This window comes from Hevea brasiliensis, chromosome 17 (assembly GCF_030052815.1).
Source record: "Hevea brasiliensis isolate MT/VB/25A 57/8 chromosome 17, ASM3005281v1, whole genome shotgun sequence".
In the NCBI taxonomy this organism is placed as follows: Eukaryota; Viridiplantae; Streptophyta; class Magnoliopsida; order Malpighiales; family Euphorbiaceae; genus Hevea; species Hevea brasiliensis.
Genome location: NC_079509.1, coordinates 56,694,905 through 56,710,019, shown reverse-complemented (window position 1 = coordinate 56,710,019; position 15,115 = coordinate 56,694,905). Strand labels below are relative to the sequence as shown.

At 31.5% G+C, this 15,115-nt stretch overlaps 1 protein-coding gene and 1 pseudogene across 1 annotated transcript; both read right to left on the bottom strand.

The window, feature by feature from the left end:
- Positions 1-488: 488 nt before the first annotated feature.
- LOC131175458 (subtilisin-like protease SBT1.8) lies at positions 489-3,290 on the bottom strand. Its single transcript, XM_058139825.1, has 2 exons — positions 1,458-3,290; positions 489-1,317 (listed from the first exon to the last, which is right to left on the bottom strand). Exons 1-2 carry the CDS (start codon positions 3,070-3,072, stop codon positions 653-655), a joined length of 2,280 nt encoding a protein of 759 aa, XP_057995808.1. The 5' UTR covers positions 3,073-3,290; the 3' UTR covers positions 489-652.
- Positions 3,291-8,612: 5,322 nt separating this feature from the next.
- LOC110642626 (non-functional NADPH-dependent codeinone reductase 2-like) lies at positions 8,613-13,559 on the bottom strand (annotated as a pseudogene).
- Between the last annotated feature and the right edge of the window lie 1,556 nt (positions 13,560-15,115).

The following is a 15,115-nucleotide window of genomic DNA, read 5'->3' as shown; positions in this document are numbered from 1 at the left end:
GTGCGATTTAGGGCCTTCCTTGACCATGAACTGAAACCAGTTTGTGACAAGATCTATGTAAAGTTCATGATTTTCTTATCATTGAGCCTAAAATTTGTTAAAAAAAATTAACAAATATTAAAATTTGAATTCCAATCTCTTAAATTATGAAGCAAATATATATTCAACTATTGAATATATAATTATTCTAATATTTAGGATGTGTAATATTTTATTTTAATAAATTAATTTGGTGTCAATTAATTTGGTGTCAATTACTCTGATTTTATGTACATTTATAGTGAGTGATCAAAAATAAATTGTTATAATAAAGATATAAAAATGAGTAATTTTGATTGCATTACATTCTCTTATTAATTTATCATATTAAATAAATTATCTCACATAAAATTACTGTTATATTATATAATTTCTCTTCGACATTTTGAAAGAAAAATCAGTCCACATTATCATTATATTATTTGACTTTACAACTACTCAACCAAACATAGTGCTTAAACTTTGCCAATTTTTTTTTATAAGCAAAACTTTTATTGATAGCAATAACTAAGAAACACTTAGCGTGAACGAGTTCAACTAAATTCAGACCAATAGGTCAGCCCAATAAACTCAATCTTATTACACTTAAACTTAGTCATTCTTAGCAACTAGTTTATGTCCATGTAAATGCAACAGGGCTACTAACTTTGTATTGAGCATTGCTCCAAACAATCCAACCAAATGCAGCTCCAACAGCAGCCTTCCTACTCCTCTTGTCCTTAAATATTGCTGTATATCTTTGCTTTTCTCCAACCTTTTTAAAAACCATCTTAGCAGGTTTCACAGTTACTTGTACAGTCGATGGTGCAGTCACTGTCACTTTATACACAGAATTGACAGGGCCAACATTGGTCAATTCTCGACTATATTGGATGGTTGTCTTGTTCTTGAACAAGACTGAGAATGATGGGTAATTGAGATCACCAAGATCACTAAATTTGTTTGAGCAAGATACATTCAGTTTCAGTTGACTCATGTACATTTCAATAGTGTCATGGGGATAACCCAATGAACAGAAGAATTTTGCGTAGTCTTCTTTAGAAATATCATATACGAGGCCAGGAGAGAGAGCCTTCTTTGGGTCTACATGACCAGAACCATAGGCCCATGGGTTTGAAGATGCACCTTTTGCAAGATCTCGTATGGGAGAGTTGGTGTTATCAACACTGTAGGCAGAAGTCATGATTGCAGATTTGATTGCACTTGGACTCCAAGTTGGATATGCTGCTTTGAGTAATGCAACAATTCCACTTACATGAGGACATGCCATGGATGTTCCTAACAAAATTCACCATATTCAACAATAATAAAATCAATCAAGGGGTCGTTCCAAGATGGTAAAATTTCGAGTTAAGTCCCAGATCCAATCGGACCCAGTTTTACCAAAGAAATCAACCATTAATGAAATAGAGCAATACCTGAAATAATATTGAACTTGGTGATCCTTTTATCCTCTTCCAACTGAGATGGACTAACGGCTTCAGACCATGCAGCCAGGATGCTAACTCCAGGAGCTATGACATCAGGTTTCAAGATTTGTGGTGTAACCAGACTTGGCCCTCGAGAACTAAAATCGGCTACCATTGGTGATGGCCGTACATTTACCACCGTCCCATCAAACCCGAGTATTACTGTGGGATTAGGATCAGTCATCTCATAGTTCTTAATCAAATTACCAATTTTATACCCCACTTCCACTGTAGGCAGCAAGTGGCTGTGAGCAGACATCTCCTTTACAGCTTGCAAGTTCACTTGTATCATCCCAACCCCTCCGGCTTTTCGCACCACCAGACCTTTTTCTTCGTATCCAATGAATCCTATATCGCAGATCACCACCTTTCCACGCACCAGTGCCGGTTCAAGCGTACCATCCAAACAAAAATTACTTGAACTATTCTTTCTGTTATTATAGACCAACCCCACCTGCTTATTTCCCATCCTTGGTCCAGTATAGAGAGAGACACCTCTAAACAATTGTTTGTTACCAAGCAAAACGTAAGCCGGAAAGTCCCTGTCTATACTCCCGGCACCAACCGACATAATCCATGGAGCCACGTTTGATACAGTTGATTTTATTGGTCCAGAGTTACCAGCTGCACAAGAGACGAAAATCCCATACTGAACCGCCGAAAATGCGGCAATAGCTCTCGGCTCTAGATGATATGGAGCTCGTTTACCACCGGCATCGGCAATTGACATGGAAAGCACATCAACACCATCTAAAATAGCCCTCTCTACCGCTGCCAAAATATCAGCTCCGTGACAACCGTGGCTCCAACAGACCTTGTAGATTGCTACTCGGGCACGAGTAGCCACTCCTCGGGCTGTGCCCGTCCCGTAACCGAAGAAACTCACGTTCACCACAGGCGAACCTGCAATTGTACTAGCACAGTGGGTTCCATGCCCGTTATAATCACGCGGTGAAGCAACATCCTTCGATCCATATATATTTTTATTATGTGCTTTGTGAAAATAACGAGCTCCGATTAACTTCTTATTGCAATGTCGTTTGCCATCGAAATCCCGAGCAGATATGCATTTTCCCTTCCATCGATTTGGGATCTCTGGCAAGCCCGTGTCGTCAAAACTTTTAGACTCTGGCCATACGCCAGTATCAAGAACTCCGACGATGACATCACCAGCAGCTTGTTCGATTTCTTGAAATTCACGGCCGTCACCCAAGCCAAAATTGGAATGGAGACCAAGAAATTGTGGGGTGCGGGTAGTCTGGACAGAGTAGACTTTATCTTCAAACACATTAAGGACAGCATCCTTTTTTCTAAGAGATTCAGCTTCCTCAGGGTCGAGATGGGCAGCGAAGCCATGAAATGCGGTGGTGTAGGTGTAGAGGATGGAATCAGAAGTGGAAGTGAGTGATTGATACCAGTCACGGTGAGTGGCATGTGTTGGAGGCTTGGAAATATGATTCATATGAACTATGTAAGTTTGCTTGGCGTTGGCTGAGAGCAGTAGTGAGAGGGTTGAGAAGAGGACGACAAGAGCAAGCAACCAAAGGTTTCCCTTGAAACCCATTGTTAGATTTTGAGGTGAGACCAGCAGCTACAAGTTCATCCTTGTATATACAGCGGAAGGATTACCGTCCCCTCCCGCTTTTTAGTATTAAATTTGGCAAGTTCACTGCGTCCCACGTTCACATGTTGGGCAAGTTGATTGTACAATTCTATTGATATCTGGGCTTGAGCAAATATCATAAGTTATCACGGGATTATAAATGCTAATGGTGTTATGGGCAATTCTAGAATACAAACATAAGTTAGCATACCTTTATGGTGGAAAAAAAAAAAAAAAATAGAGGGCGACCTTCTCGTGTGAAATCCATTACGAAAAATATTAATAATAAAGTAATAAAACTTATTAAAAATATTTTTATATATTTTATAAATTATAAATTTTTTTTTTTTACATTTTTCTGTAGACAAAATTCTTTTATTAGAAAGATAATTGAGAAAATAATAATATGTAATATATATATATATATATATATATATATATATATATATATATATATATATATAGAAATGTTTTATAATATGCATAGAATTAAAAAAAAAAAGTTAAGAATAAGAATTATTACTACTGAGATTGAATATTATCCAAATTGAGACATGCATTTATTATCAAATGATATATTTTTTATTTAAAAAAGTTTTTAGTACTACATGACCAATTTTTTCAGTGTTGGGATCTTTTCATTTTGTTCAAAATAAAAACATTAAAATAAGAAATTAGTAAAACCCATAAAAATATACATTTTGTACCTTTTATAATTTTAAAATTATTCATTTTTTTTTAGGTGCATTTCTAAGGTGGTATCCCAGGCCTTTTATACATTTTGCTCAGCCCAGACTAATCCTCCTGCGCTAGCTTGTGGGTGCCTCGAAGGGCAGGATAGCTAGCCCCAGGTTTTAAAGCGCTCCATACACAACCCCGGATCGAACTCGGGAAGTTGCTTAAGGGAGGACGAGCCCCAACCGCTTAACCACACCCCTGGGGTTTTAAAATTATTCATTTTAATCCTTAGGATTTTTTTTTTTGTAAAAAATCACACCCACACAAAATAAAGAATAAAATTTAACATGGTTCGGCGTAAGTCTACTCCATCAAATAAATCTATCATAAAGGGAAAAATAATTACAACAACAAATTATTTTTCTCACTCATAAATTATTCAAACAAAACTCATAGAATTCAGTATACCTCTCCACTTCGTGAACTCTCTATAATATCATACAATGTTAATCAGTTAATCATATATATAAGCAACTAAAATTTAATCCTTTTGAAACTCTATTTATTAAACTTTTTAATTTAAATTTTACTAAATTTTCTAAATTAATTATACTTTCTAATTCTAATTGGATTTAGACTTTTAACAATCTCTGCCTCCAAGTCAAATGAAATTAGTTTTCACAATTTTTGTAAAAGTCAATTTCCTCTTGGGTACTTCCTTACACTCTTGATTGTTGATATTACATCTTGCCTCAATGTGCTTTTTTCCAATCAATGTGCTTTCTTCCAATTTGTAAAGATTCTTTACACCAATCTTTTGACCCTTTATGATCACAAGAGAACATTGATTAACTCTTTTGACTCCACAATAAATTGAATACCCATTACTCAAATAATCCAATTTACCTAAGGAAATTAAGTTCCTTTCAAATTTAAGAACATACCTGTAATACCCCTAATTTTTAAATAATTATTTTATATGTAAATATAAATATTTTAGTCTAACTCTTGGTGTTATGAGTTTTGCGTAGGTACTTTTATTTTATGGCAATTCGACCGTCGCTCGAATCTGTAATTTCGAGCCTAGCTGACAAGCTACCAAAATCTCTTCGGAACCGGGTCAAAATTATAGGCTACCTTACCATTTTTAGACACTCCAGACTCGTTCTGAGCATCAAAATTGACATAGGTAAACCTGAACTCTGAGTTTCTTTAATTTTATATTACTAGGTTTAAAATAAAATTTCATAAAATATTCGTGGGTAGTTAGAAAATTATAATTCCTTTTGCGTTAGCTCTATAATATTGCTAAAGACTGCAGGACAAAATTTTAGAATTTTTAGAGCTCATTTGGATAGTTTTTGCAAAAGAGTTAGTTGTAGGGACTAAATTTTAATATTTCAAAATAGTGATTGTTGATTGTTTGGATGGGCCCAGGAGGGGCCATGTGATGTGATTGAGATACGGTTGTATGACTTGTGGATATAGAAGTATATTTTGAGCCCTTTTGCAGGTTAGGTAGGTCCTAGGTATAGGGAGAACTCTACTAGATTTTCGGCATAACCTAGGGTGTCTTTGATTTTTTTTAAGCTTGTATTGAGTGAATTATATTAAATAATTATAATATAATTTTCAGGTGAGCCGGGACAGCCTTCCTCCTCCGCCCAATCATCACAGTGACATCGGTTTACGTCTGTAAGTAAAATATTGATTTTAATTATAATTTCAATATTATTATATATTCAAGTACTCCCATGCATCACTTATAAATATATATTTATGTAGTTAAATACTATGCACGTTTTATATTGCATATTGATTTGATGAAATATTATAGATGTTATTTTATGATAATTTGGAATAGTGTGCGTGTGGTGTGCGATATTGGATATGGATAGGACGGATAGATGAGGCTAGAGCTTGACTCGCTAGGACCCGATCCTTTTATGGATAAGTCAGAGTAGGCACGGCTTGAGATGATCTCGCTGGCCCCCACATTTGGTCTATTAAGCGAAAGTCTGACTTGAAATATACTCGCTGGCAGAGGTTGGATTAAGAGAGTTGTATAGGGGATCAACTCCCATATATGTACTGTTTGAATATTATATGGGTGTGTAAGTGCTCCAAATTACCCCTTTATTGTTTATGATGTGATTTGTATGAAAACTATGAAGGTGTTGCATTACACTCTTTAAGATGCATCAGCTTTAGATAACTATAGAAATTGTACTTAAAATTGATATTTTACTCTTTGAGTCGAATGCTCACTCCTGTTCACCTTATTTTTCCAAGATACAAGAGATTTCTTATTGAGTTTTAACCTGCCTCTCTCCTTTATAGGTCATTTAGTAATATCTATTATGTTTTGTATAACTTTACTAAATTCTAGAACTCCGCATGTGTTAGAAGTATTTTTTTTACTTCGGTCTGTAATATAATGCCATGTTGGATATGTAAATCTATTGAATGCATGTATGATTGGATTAGATGAGAGAGATAAGTTCCTATTTATTTTTATGGCATGATGAGTATGTGAGGGTGAGCTGAGCTTTCCAAATTGATATATATATATTGTGCTTACAGGTCAGGCGAGTCAAAAATTCCCCGTTGGGTGGTCCATGTTACGACCGGACTCTGTTCGGTTGATTTCTTGAAATTGGGCTCAATATAGGCCTTAGGATTGGGTTAAGGAATAATTAGGCTTATTACAGGCCTTGGGGGCATTAGGCTGGCCCAGGTCCTAGTGCTGATCTAGCTCATAAGTTGAGTCATGACAATACCTCACTTCATCAAATAATTTCACATGATCACCATGCAACTTGATCTCACTTTTGCAACACCTTTAACTTATATTTTGTTCCCATTAGCTAGCTTCACGTTATCTCTTTTCTTCTTCTCAATCACATCGACTCACTCCTTCTTTGCGTATATATGGAATGAGTAAATAAAATCCATTAGTCACTCATCTTGTAATAATTCTTTTGCCTTTTCCTTATCATCATCCACATTCAAACATTCACCGTTAACACCATCATCAATTGCAATTGCAGCAGTTCTTTTTTTTTTTTTTTCTGTGACTCTTCTTGAATTATTTCAACTTTACAAGATCTTCTTTTATCTTCATACAATGGTATTGAATGTGACTTTTCTTATGACAGTAGTAGCATTTTATATCTTTAAGGTTTACCATTGGTCTTGAGCTCAATCTACTATTTTTTCTCCAATTGTTTCCACGTGGATTGCCTTTACCACCTGTTTTCTTGAACTTCTCATCATCCAAGATAACTGCAATAACCTCTTCCATCTTCAAAGTCTCCTTCTTAATTGTTAGGGCTGTTACCAAGCATTTATAAGATTGTGGGATCATGTTAAAAGCAAGAGGGCTTTATCTTCATTATTTACCTTCACACCAATACTAGCAAATTGGGTAATTAATTTATTAAAAACATGAAGGTGATCCCTCATATCAGTACCTCCATTTATTTTGAGTTGGTACAACTTCTTCTTTAAGTACGAGCAATTTGTGAGTGACTTTGACATGTATAAGCTCTCTAATTTATTTCACAAAATAACTGGTGAAATCTCCTCCAAAACATTATACTTCACATCTGCGGCTAATGTCAATCTAATCGTACTCACATCTCTTTATTGAAACTCCTCTTAATCATCATCTTTTAGGGTTACCGGTTGCTTCTTGTTCAATATTTTAATTAATTATTGTTATACAAGGACATCCTTCACAGTGCTTTACCACAGACTGAAATTATTTTTCCCATTGAATGGCTCCACCTCAAATTTTATATTTACCATATTGAAATATTGTTCTAATACCACTTGTTGTGAAAAACTATACCCACACAAAATAAAGAACATAAAATTTAATGTGGTTTGGTGTAAACCTACTTCAGCAAACAAACATCCTCTAAAGGGAAAAATAATTATAACCACTAATTATTTTTTTCACCCACAAATCACTCAAACAAAACTCATAGAATTTAGAGCACTTCTTCACTTCATGAACTCTCTACAATACCATACAATGCTAACCAACTAATCATATATATAGGTAACTAAAACCTAGTTATTTTGGACTCTAATTATTAAACTTCTTAATTTAAATTCTATTAATCTTACTAAACTAATTATACTTTCTAATTTCAATTGAACCTAGACTCTAATAGGATTAGTTAAAAGTATAAGATTTCAAGTGAATGAAATATTTTATAATATAATAATATAAGAATAAAAATATAATATTGATTGAGCTAAAATCTCAAATTTTAATTTTTATTAAAAGTAATTTTATAAAAAAATACAATTAAATATCATGATTTTAGAGATTACAATATAGTCAAATTAATTTAGAAGCTAAAAACAAATTCAATATAATGAAAATTTCATATCTTTTATGTCAAAGAGCAAAGTATAGTATCTTATATGAGGTGGCAACTCTGTTTTTAAATGTGTGGTTAATGACAAGGTACAATTACATTATTGTTAATAATTCAGGGTGCAACTGTTGTTAAAAAAAAATAAGAGTGCAATTACAAAAATAGTAAAGTTTGTATTTTTTTTTTATTTTGCCATTATTCTAAAACAAAGTAACACTTTGTAATTTTATATAATAATAATTTCAGATTTTTAATGTGTAATGTGAAGGATAAAAGATGTTCAAATTGAAAATAATTATATAAAAAAATACAATTAAATATCAAGATTTTAGAGATTGCAACATAATCAAATTAGTTTAGAAGCTAAAACAAATTCAATATAATGAAAATTTCGTATCTTATGTGTGAAAGACTAAAGTACAGAGTCAAAAGTTACCTTGTTTGGAAATGAATATATTTCTTGTGCATGTAAGCAGATTCAGAAGTTACCTTCCCTGCATTCTGCCAATCCAAGAAGATATCAAGGATTATATAATTGTCAATGACCCACAATGTCTTCCTGGCTCTAGCTGCGATCAAGTTACGACAAGGCAAGAAAAAAATCTTGTATTTGACGGAGCCATAGCCGAGCAATGTTCTTGATTTTTTTTTTCTTTTTTCTCCTATTTCAGTTGATCTTTTTCAATGACTAAAGCTCATCATATGCAGTTAATAAGAAGTTGTTTTTAGTTTACTTTGTCTTTTTTTCTTTTCTTCAACATGATTTTCAGTTTCTAAGGAAAACATCTATTGTGATTTGTTTCAGAGCATGCACATAAATAACCGAGTCAAAAATTAGAAGAGCCAGCATAGCAGCCAACATAACAAAAAAACAGTCAAAAGTCAGTACGAATAAAACGGGCAAGCAACTCGACCGAGCATCACATCGCTTGGTCAGGACTGAGCAGAGCCAAGCATCAGGCCACACAGAAATTAACGAACATCAGGTCACATGCTTGTCTAGCACACCCGAACAAAACCTAGCTAAATATGGCAAGTCAAGCTTTAAGATAGAGTTGTTGGCGCGAATCTCAAAGAAAGAGCCGAGCATGTCAAGATTTGCGTCATTGATATCCCAATGGAGATCTCAGACTGTAAATTAAGATAGATTATTTTATGTTTTCTATAAATTATTGTCAGACACTAATAAAAGGACAAAAAAATATATCATGTGATAGTTTTTAAATTATTATTATTAAAACTTTTAAATTTTGAATATAAGAAATATTTTTAAAAAATAAATGTTTAAATTTCATAAATAATTTTCAACTAAATAATATATATATATATATATATATTAACATATTGATCTGTTAGCTATAATAGGTTTTTAAGTGAAAATAGTAAAATTAATTGTCCCACATAAAAAAAAGGAGGAAAAAGAAAGGATGTCATAAGTACACAGATTATCTAATTGTATAGTGCACTTTCAGCATCAATAATGGCAAAACCCAAGGATAAATATATATGTGAGTATAAGTGGGTAAAAGTAGATGATACTATATAATTGAATTGAGATGTTATAATATGAATCAACTAGAGATAAATATGAAAAAGCAGAAGGAAAAAGAATGATAAGAATTTAAAATAGGCATTTAAAATTTTTTAGGGGAAAGAATATTTAAATATTTAATACTTTTAAATTTTTAACATTCAAGATTTAAATAACTTTTTTTCTTTTACATTGACGTCAGTGATATGTAAACAGCGTTACATTCCAAGTCCATAAATGAAAAAAAAAAAAAAAAATCTCATGCCATAGTATTTACGTATACATAAAAAAAAAACATGCGTATATATATATATATATATATATATATATATATATATATGAGTTTAGTGGGTTAATTCACTCCAGAAGACTCAAACTCATTGGCCAAATACATTAAATAAAAAAAAGAAAAAAGCAATTCCCATGGAAAGACAAGAAAGCCACCAGTCTGAGCCATTAAAATCTTCCCTAAGAGCATCTAATGATGAGAATGCCATTTGTCACCATTATTACAGTCACTGTTGGGAAAAGTAAAAGCACCCAACAGTACCTCCTTTTCAGCTTTTTCCAAAAGAGGTGACGGAAAGAGACTAATTCGTATTTAAAAAATAAAATTAAAAAGCATTATTACTAAAAAGAAAAGCATGAGTTGTACTTTTAAAATAAATAATTAAAAAACCAACTTTATTTATGCTTCAAAATATGTTCTTATAGATTTTAGCTAAAGTTTATCCATTTTAATAAAAGGGTATATGCTTTCTTCAAAGGTGCAACATGATGTGATTCCATTACTTGGATTCAGAAACATACGAATCGTACATTAAACACTTAATTTTGCTTTTCTTCCAATGGGTCAACTTGTGAAAACCACAAAGGAGTTTCTAAGAGTTGTATCCATGAATATGCAACTGGGCAGCTTACTTGGTTCTTAACATTACTCCGAACGATTGAACAAAATGCTACTCCAGCAGCTGGCTTTGAATTCTTCTTTGCTACCAATGTAACTATATATCTTTTCTTCTCTCCTATACTATCGAAAACGAGCTCAGTTGGTTTTACTGTCACTGCTACATTCGATGGTGTACACACTTGCACTTTATAAGTAGACTTCACAGTGCCCACGTTTGTCAATTCACGAGTGTACTGAATAGTTATTTTGTTTCCAAACAAGACTAAGAATGATGGGTAATTGAGCTCACCATGATCTTACATTTTTTCCAACAAGTAAGATTAGGTTCAGTAATTTCCTGAACAATTTCAAGAGAGCAATTCAAAGAATACAAAAATATTATGTAATCTTCTGCGTAGATATGGTAAATGAGGCCTAGAGAAAGACCTTTCTTCGGATCCACATGTCCAGAATCACAAACCCATGGGTTTGAAGACATACATTTCAGGTTTTTTTTTTTTTATTAATTTTTTACCAAGCAAGAAATTTTATTATTAAAAGATAGAAAACATAATAAGAAATAAGGAGGAAGATTCAACTGGTTGATCTTCGTATGCTTGGGGTTTCACTTTGCTGCAATGAGAAATAGAATAAATAAAAAAACAATTTGAAAACATTAGAAGATAAGAGAAAGTTTACTAGTTTTCAAATGGTACAAAATATTTACTATTTATAGGCAAGATAAAGAAATTTTGTAGCATATATATATATATATATATATATATATATATATATATATATATATATATATATATATATATTCTATTATTGATCACCTTTAAGTTTGCACTGCAGTTACCCCTTGCTCAATTATCCACCTCCGAGCTACTTGCAGTGCAAACTCAAAGATGATCACTAATATATATATATAAAAGAATTAATGAGTAATCCACTGCTATTTACATCTAAGTGAAAATACATAAAGAAAAGCTTAACATGATTTAATAGCTGAAAACATATCAGATTTGAGTCTCATTTCCTTATCCTCTACTAAAAAAATAATAATAAAAAAATGCACAAAGAAAATACCAATTGAAAATATGCAATTAGCAGAGCCTGGGCAACAGTCTTTCCATTCTTCTTGGATATCTCTTTCAGCACTTCATTGCCCATAACCAAGCCCCACTTGACACCTATTGCTCCAAAGGAGAGTAAGCAGTCACTAGGGCTGTGCATGGTTCTTGGGAAAACCGAACCGACAGAAACCATATCGAACCAAATTTATCTTGATACTTTTGTTCGGTTCTGATTCTTCACTAAAAACCAAATAGGAACCGTGTCGAAACCGACCTGAAACCGTACCGAACCGGTAACGAATCGAGAACCGAATTTATATATATGTTTTTCTATATTTTTTTTAGATGTATTATATACTTTCAATATAATTATATATACTTATATATGTATATATACTTATGAACTAAATATAACTTAATATTACATTTTATTTTTTTATATTTTCTTAATAATTTTAGTTATAAATACATTAAATTATCTTATCATTCTTAATTATATATATATATATATATATATATATATATATATATATATATATATATTAATTCTTAATTATATTTCTATCTTATAGTTAAATATTATATAATTAATAAATAGTTAAAATATACATTATATGATATACTATTATATTATATAATATATTTAATCATAAATTATATATGCACTTTATAATTAAAGATTATATAATTTAAGTATAGCTAAAAAATATATTATATGATATATTATGTCTTAATAACTCAATTCAAAACTTAAGTGTTAATTCAAGTTTGACGTTTTAAGGAAATAATTACATAAAATTATTTTAAGAACGGAGAATTGAACTGGAATCGTACCGAACCGAATCATAATAGAAAAACCGATAACTGTACCAAACTGAAACTAAAACAATAAAAAATCGAACCAAAACCGTACCAAAATTTTAAAATACCGATTCGGTTCTGATTTCTAGACAAATCCTGGACTGAATTGAAACCAAACTGGAACCGAACGCTCCTAGCAGTCACTATTACATTTTGGGTCTTGCAAAATTCTATAAGCTTCTTTTGTTGCCATACAGGGCTTATCTCGACCTAAATAGAAATATATATGTACATAAAACATCTCCAAAGTATCATCTATTGCCCATAAGTCTCTGACATCAACAAATTAAATGAACATAATTAATCATAAATTGGCAAAGACTTACTTGGTTCACTGCAGGAGGAATTGTAGCAAAGGAAAATATAGTTTCAAACCTGTTACGAGAAAAGTTGCTGACTCCAGTGGACTTTGTGAGGCCTAGCCTCTGGCACTCTTCCATGCCTGCCCACACAGACTTGTAGTCCATTGGTTGAAGCTCCCCTTAGGTATTGGATATTCATACTTTCCTGACTTACAACTGATAAGCCAGTGAATAAGATAAAGATCTAGGTACTACAATTGAAGATTCCTGTACACATTAGCAATCAATTAAGTACTTAAAGCTAATTGAATTGACGAACATTTTTTTTATTTTTTTAATCTAAATTTGAGAGATGTATGATTAATTACCTGAGAGAATTCTTTAGACCAAGGACAACACGGTCACCATGTGCATCGCTGCACCAGAGCTTTGAAGTGATGAAAAGTTCCTCTCGAGAAGCAAGGAGGCCAAGTTTAAGTGCTTCGGCAATGGCTTCCCCAAGAACCTGCTCTGTGCCGTACACGGCGGCGGTGTCAAAGTTCCTGTATCCCAAGCTGATGGCATCTAGGACCGCATCTCTCATGGCGGATTCAATAAATTAGTCGCTGGCTGTGCCCAAAGCAATCACGGGCATGTCCAGATTTCCAGAGGATGATATGAGTTTCACTTGGGGGATGTTAGTCACCAGAGTCGCCATTTGGTTTAACAAGTCCTAAAAGAAGAGAATGAATTGATTTCTCTGCTAAGAGTCTTTGGCTTTATATCCAAGTGTTGAGTGAGTAACTGTCTAGCTTGTGGTGCACAACTCATGTTGCCAAGTCAGCTTAAGCAAACTAAGAGCTCATACCTCTTTCCCGCCAACCCATCTTTTATATTTTTAACTAAATAAATTACAATCCTTCAAAAGATAAGATGAGCCACCACACACCTATAACTACGCTGTGCACGGTTATTGGAGAATCAAATTAAGCTGAAAATTCATATTAAATTAATATAAATTGTATCAAATTAAAATTATTTTTATATTTTGATTCGATTTTAATTTTTTTATTAAGAGTCAAATCGTATCAAAACTGAACTAAAACCATATCGAACTGGAATTGAACCGAATTTATATATATATATTTTTATATTTTTTTAGATATATTATATACTTTTAATATAATTATTTATATATAATCATGAATTAAATACAACTTAATATTATATTTTATTTTTATATATTTTCTTAATAATTTTAATTACAAATACATTAAATTATCATATAATTCTTAACTGTAAATATATATATGCTTAATTATATTTATATTTTATAGTTAAATATTATATGATTAATAAATAATTAAAATATATATTATATGATATATTTATATTGTTATAATATATAATATATTTAATTCTAAATTATATATGTACTTTATAGTTAAATATTATATAATTTAGAAATAGCTAAAAGATATATTACATGATATATTATGTATTAATAACTCAATTTAAAACTTAAATATTAATTTAAGTATATTTTGTAAGGAAATAATTATATAAAATAATTTTAAAAATTGAGAACTGAACTGAAACCATATCGAACTGAACTAGAACAAAAAAATTGAGAACCATACCGAATCGGAACCAAAACAATAAAAAAACCAAACTAGAATCGTACCAAAATTTTAGTTCGATTCTGATTCCTAAGCAAAACTTGAACAGAACCGAAACCAAACACTCCTACTATATAATATATGCACTACACTTATTTTAAGGGAAATTATTATTTTATATATTATAGTAAAATTAATGATTTAATTTTCATATTTTAAAAAACATATCAGTTACCATCTAAATTTTAATTCTATTATGCACTTTTTTCTGAATTTTTACTATTATTAGTATTTTTATCTCTCATTGATTATTTTTTAATTCTTAGATTAATTTTTAAATTAATAAAAATAAGCGGAGGGACAAATGTGAGGGATCAAAATATTAATTTTATTATTATTAAGAAACTGAATAATAATTTATCCTTTATTTTATATCAACACTAAGTTTAGATAACAACTATGATTTCATGAATCAAAATTGAATTGTAGGATTTTATTACTTCCGAGTTTTAACTTTATTTTTAGTTTGATTTTGATTTTAATCAAAATGGATAATTAATTTACATTAAAATTTAATTTTAGCTGAATTGATTTTCATCAATTTGGATCTGATTTTAATTTTAGTCTATTAAATTAATTTATTCTAATCTAATTTTAAATGAATCAAATTCTATCAAT

Bases quoted from the DNA above. Each gene is read 5' to 3' on its own strand.
- LOC131175458 (XM_058139825.1), bottom strand. From the start codon at position 3,072: ATGGGTTTCAAGGGAAACCTTTGGTTGCTTGCTCTTGTCGTCCTCTTC. The intron at 1,318-1,457 runs GTATTGCTCTAT...GAATTTTGTTAG, and splicing joins CAAGTTCAATATTATTTCAG to GAACATCCATGGCATGTCCT.